The sequence below is a fragment of the Stylophora pistillata genome, chromosome 10 (assembly GCF_964205215.1).
Source record: "Stylophora pistillata chromosome 10, jaStyPist1.2, whole genome shotgun sequence".
Classification (NCBI taxonomy): Eukaryota; Metazoa; Cnidaria; class Anthozoa; order Scleractinia; family Pocilloporidae; genus Stylophora; species Stylophora pistillata.
Window position 1 is genome coordinate 1,877,399 of NC_142528.1, and position 5,784 is coordinate 1,883,182.

At 38.6% G+C, this 5,784-nt stretch overlaps 1 protein-coding gene across 1 annotated transcript; it reads left to right on the forward strand.

The window, feature by feature from the left end:
* The first annotated feature begins 2,109 nt into the window (after positions 1–2,109).
* Positions 2,110–3,937, forward strand: LOC148721288 (uncharacterized). Its single transcript, XM_088736119.1, has 3 exons — positions 2,110–2,496; positions 2,671–3,192; positions 3,636–3,937. The coding sequence occupies exons 1-3, from the start codon at positions 2,358–2,360 to the stop codon at positions 3,935–3,937; spliced, it is 963 nt and encodes a 320-aa protein (XP_088592245.1). The 5' UTR covers positions 2,110–2,357.
* Positions 3,938–5,784: the final 1,847 nt, after the last annotated feature.

Below are 5,784 nucleotides of genomic sequence, written 5' to 3' on the forward strand. Positions count from 1 at the left end.
TTCCTCACTGGCGATTGTTTGGAACGTCATTGGTAATATTTTCAAAGCAAATGAAAATAAAGTTTTCTCTAATGATTGTGCAACACAGCAGATTATGATTCGACGTCTTCCGCTCTTTCGATGCACTAGTTTGACTAACTGGAACCGTCAAGAAGCTAAAGTGAGAATATGGGTAATTATTTTACTTACACGAGTACGGCTAAGGTACAGAGAATGAGAACAAGAAGCAGTTTTGATGTTTTAAGTTCAGTAACTTGAACTGACAACGAATTCTATAACTCAAATCGGGTCCAAATTCCTTGATGCCGCTACTTTTTGTTTACAAGATTTCCATGATGTTATCCAAATCGCTTGAGTGATTTAATTTTTTTTTTAGGTAAGCATTGATTAATTTAGATAAATATACCATATAAATATGGCTTTTTGATTTTTATTTGCTTCTTCTCAGCTTCATGGAGAACATTTTAGTATGGCGTTATTTGCAATTACACCAAAGTTGGATTATGTCTCTTTCAAGTCAGTGAGGGACATTAGAGAAGCGAAGTTGCAAACTTTAATGACTGAATTTGTAGGTTACGTGGAAGTACTGCTGGAAATCTTAATGTTATGCCTCTTGCAATTTTTGAGAACTTTTCTAGAAGGAGTAAGGAGTAAATTTGAAATGAGGAGCATACAGCCCCGGGGAAAAATTGGGACATAAACAATTTCTAGATCAAGAGAGTCGAACTGAACACCTCTTAAGTCCTAAAGGTAAAACATTTCTACCACGACATATTGCAGTATGTTAAAGAGCCACTACAGAAAACAGCATAACCTTAAGCACACAGAGTGGGATTCTCGATCATACGGATTTTTAATAATTTATTTCCTTTAAATGAATAGTCAAGAGAAAGTTATTTAGAACACAACGCTTGACAATAAATTAGCTAAGTCTGTTTGGTTTACATGTCTCGGCACGATTTTCCGCACATACTTTCATTCTGAAAATTATTCTGTATTTTATCAGTTGAATAGGATTCTTTTTCGACCCATTTACTTGTTTCTTAAAGACATTACAAAATCTCGAATTGGAAATTTTGATCCTAATCAGCTCGCGGGGGTGACATATGAGGAATTTTTTCACATTTCAATCTTTAGAACACTCGCCGATCTGCAAATCATTTGCCTCTATGGGTGTGCAACGGATTTTTACCTTGAGATATTTCTTGGAGTCATCTGAAATTCGTATTAATAGGTTTTGTACTTATTAAATTTTAATCGTTAGCACTCAAGAGGGTGTCTAGAAAACCTTTAACTGAATTATTCAACCATTAGTTTGTAAATTAATTGTAATCGGGAATATTCCTTTTTTAAGAAGCCTTTTTCATCCAGTTTCTTTTTAACTTCAAAAGCTAAACTTTCGGTGGCTTTTGTTCTCTTCTTCTAGAGCCAAAGGTTTAGTTATCCAGTGGACGAATGACTTCGTTTAAGTTTCAAAAAGAGCCATAATTGGGCCCAGATTTCACTTTTTGTCGTGCTTGTCATGATTCAAATGTTCCACGGTATTACAAGCAAGCAGTGTAGAGCAAGCATTCACTCCATTTTCCAAATGATGCTCAGGGGCCACATCTTTATGACGATCGAGGGCCGACAGGGCGCCGTCGCGCTGAAATGCCGAGAAGCTTGTCACGCTGATTTCAGATGTCAAAGCTATAACATCGTCATACTCAATTCAAAGTGCGAGTTAAATAACCGGACCAAGGAGGCCAGACCTGACGACTTTGTCAAAGACAAAGACAGATATTACATGGCGAGTGACTCAAAACGAGGTAAAAGAACTTATACCAGTATCAGAAATAACCGATTTCTCGCTCAAAGTTCTCATAATTACCTCGTTCAAGGATTCTACTTCGGTACTCATCATTGTTTCTAACTTTCGTCTTCCTGTAAATTAATTTCTTCGATTCCAGTCCTTCTCGGCTCCATTTCTGAGTTGCCTGCCTATTCGTGCAGAGAGATTAAGGCGAGTGAGGGAGGACAAGTGGTCAGCGGTAATTACTGGTTGGATTCCATCAGGTCTGGAAACCCTATTCTAGCTTACTCTGACATGAAAACAGAAGGTTTGGAAGACAAATATTTCCTGATGACTTTGATCAAGTGTAAGTAAATGTTATTTGGAGATGTTTCCCATTTAGTTGCAGATTACTGCATCCAACACCAGTGCCAAAACAGTGCAAGGTGTGTAAACCAACACGTCAACTACACGTGTGTGTGTAACTCATCCGGGTGGACTGGAAACTTTTGTGAGCAAGGTAAATTCAACGCTGTATTCTTTGCTTCCTGTTATAAAAAGGAGGTCAACTGATGGTATCATTTTTATGCTTATCGTAGACGTCAACGAATGTGAGAAAGGTCTGCATGGATGCCATGCTGACGCCACGTGTAACAACACTCAAGGCTCTTACAATTGCTCCTGCAAAGCAGCATTAGTCGGGGACGGAAGAAACATGTGCATAGGTAAGGGCGCGGTCGAGTGACAACTATTCCCGCTACTTTGTCAAACAAGGCGCGAGTAGATTTCTTCGCTCTCCCATTACTTTCAGAGTACGCCGAAGGCATATTTGCTATCAGTTAGGCAGCCGTATGGCCTTCAAAAATAAAGCGTCACTCCTTTTGTGTCTATTTACCCAGAGTTTAAAGCCGTATTTACAAATCTTGGTTCGACTGCAACTAGCGGTCCAAGCTCATTTGGCGGTCACTATACAGGGAAAGATCATGATGGACAAGTTACCGTATCCAGTGGCATTCAACGATGGACTGTGCCATACACTGGAGAATATAAAATAGAAGCTATAGGGGCTGCAGGGGGGTATGGTAAGAACAGTGTCATCCAGAATGGAGGAAGAGGAGCAAGGATGATCGGAAACTTTCTTTTGACCAAAAATGAGATCATTCGTATACTTGTTGGTCATAAAGGAAAAAGAGGGCCTTACGCCATAACAACTGCAGGAGGTGGTGGCGGTACATTTGTGGTGAGAGGAGGCAATACGCCTTTGATCATTGCTGGAGGTGGAGGGGGGATTAAAAAGATGTCAGAACAACATTCAGGATGTGATGCATCCACAAGCACCACAGGGAATGAAGGGTACCCCTCGCCATTGGGGTCGGGAGGAACAAACGGAAATGGAGGAGGTAGTGCTGGGGATAAACCAGGTGAGCAAAATGAGATTTACCCATTTATCTTCAGACTGTGAGAACTGTGAGACGATAAAAAGTCATCACATGAGCAATTTCTAACCCATGAAACTGATGTATCTAAAGCACTTACGCCAAAGAGTTGCACTTTCGCAAAATCTTATTTCACTTGAATGTAGCTCGTTGACTAACATTCGTATTTCACTTGCGCCCTTATTGCGTTATTTTAGAGCCATTCAACTAGGTCATAAAACGGGAAAAAGGTGGATATCAGGGTCGCTGGTTGATTACGAACTCGGTTGACACAGCAAAAGCAATGTGAGAATCATATGAAATTCTTTAACAGTTCGATTTTAGTGAATTAGTTGTAATATAGAAGAAAAATGTTAATCTCTCGTTATTTCTATTGATGCCGCCCCGATATCATTAGAGACCACTAAACATTTGTTTTATTGTTTAAGGTGGCGGCGGCGGCGGCGGCTTTAACGCTAATGGGGGAGGAGGCGGTAAAGGTGGCAAAGGATTTCTGAACGGAGGGAAAGGTGGAACGCATAACGGTGGGTTCGGAGGTGGCGGCTCAAATCCAGCTTTCTCTGGGGGACCTGGCGGGGGTGGAGGTTACTCTGGGGGAGCTGGAGGTGACAATGACAATCTCTCTTGCGGCGGAGGAGGCGGATCTTTTAACAGTGGAACAAATCAGGAAAATGAATGTTGTTATAATGCGGCTGGAAATGGTAGAGTGACTATCAACCTTGTCAAGTGATCAATACACATAGCAACAATTTTCACACAAAATATAGTCGCGGTATTCCACACAATCTCGTAATTCTTAGAAAGACAAATTATAGCTTATGGCATATTGGTGTATTAGTGTAAACAAGGATTCTCAGATAAAGCAGCGTAACAATCTATTTACTTGCAGATTCGCAGAAGCACCGAAATAATTCATCAGAAAGTGCAGCCTATTGGAACTTTTCACGCGTTTCAGTTTCTCTTTGGTGGCGTACTTTCCCTGAATGCTCCCCTAATATAATACTTGTTACTTACGTGATCATTTTTTTTTTATTTAGTTGTATTTGTATTTGAGTGACATGGATTGTCGCATATAGATGTGGACTGCATTAACACTGGTGTAAGTTTTAGTAATACCCAGTTGTTAAGTGTTCTATTTTTACTTGCGATAGATCTGAGCAGACCTTAGAGTTCAAGTTTGTCCCTCTTTTACTCCCCATCATTTTATCCGAATTTCCCTCAGGTTGTAAAGTTAATTTATAAGCAATTTGTTCTATGTGTGAAGATTAACAAAACTGTGTGTAAAACGGTCGACAACAAATCCTCCTGGAAATAAAAACAGAAAATAGCGATGTGAATGGGCCAACGATTTCCAACAAAGACGGAAGGACTAAAAAATGAAAAAAAAAAAGCAAAAGAACTCAAGCAACTAAAAGTGGTTGAATTTATTTCATTATACCAGACCCTAATGTGTAATGCTTGTCTAATGTACTCACACAGTTGTGAATTAAACAGCACTACAGATGTAATTTTGTCTTTATTTGGTCGACTTGTTTCAAACGTTTTCCTTGCTGCAGGAGTTTGTCGAATAGATGTTTGATTCATTGACTTACTCAAATGGAATAAGTAACTCTTAATTTTTAAATCTACCAATAGCAAGCTTTAGCACCAATGTTTCTGAGATGCTTTCAAAAGCCAGACGTTGGTTATTATTTTCATTCGTAGTTACTAAGAACCTCATGTTCGCTGTAACATTTGGTTAACAATGCCAAAGTAAGCGTTTTGCAGTTTATTATACAATACTTGCAGTCGGCGTTTGGATCTATGCTAAAGCTCGATCCCCAACAATGAATTATATCCACCTACTTCAGCTTCTTACCCATAATGAGACAATCTTTTTAATAACAACGGTTCGCTAAGGTCTGTTTTTTTTTAAGTAATCTCCATAAAATTATTCATTTCTATCGCCGGACAGACCAATTATTGATAAAAGCGTTAAAATATTTTATGGGTACTTTTTGTCCTGATGGAGGCAAATTCACAAAATTTGACTAAATTTACATTCTTTTCTTTACCGGCTAAAGGACTGACTCGTTTTCGTGAGAGTGGAAATCTGTATAGAGATTTTCTTAGCTGAACTTTGAAATTTAAAATACAAGACAGAATTGTTTGGAGTTCCTTGTCATATGAAATTTCAGTCAATTGAAGAAGTCTGCTTGTTCCTCAGAATACAACTTATCAAATTTGAAACGTCTTCAGGCTTTGAACATGTAGTTTTGATCATTCAAGCATTTTCATAATGTCTGTAATTTATTTCATGCAGGCTCTAATCGAAATGGACTCCCTGTTGAAATATTTTCCTGACTAAACAAAAGTCTTTAAAAACTTTTTTCAGGATCTAAGAAAAGCTTTTTTCTAACAAAAGCAAACAACAAATACAAACATATTTCTGTAGAACAATAATCGTTACGCCCCACTTTAATAGACAAGCTGGGCCGGTCTATTAAAACTGAGTAATATTTATGAATAAAGGCTGATAGTTTCTAAAGAAACTGTTTGGGGCTGCGTCGGTGGGGGTAACGAAATAATTTCAATAAA

What these genes read in the sequence shown, in the direction of transcription:
- LOC148721288 (XM_088736119.1), top strand. Translation starts at nt 2,358, where the DNA reads ATGCTTATCGTAGACGTCAACGAATGTGAGAAAGGTCTGCATGGATGC. An exon ending in CGGAAGAAACATGTGCATAG is followed by an intron (nt 2,497 to 2,670) that starts GTAAGGGCGCGG and finishes CTATTTACCCAG; the next exon opens with AGTTTAAAGCCGTATTTACA. An exon ending in TAGTGCTGGGGATAAACCAG is followed by an intron (nt 3,193 to 3,635) that starts GTGAGCAAAATG and finishes TTATTGTTTAAG; the next exon opens with GTGGCGGCGGCGGCGGCGGC.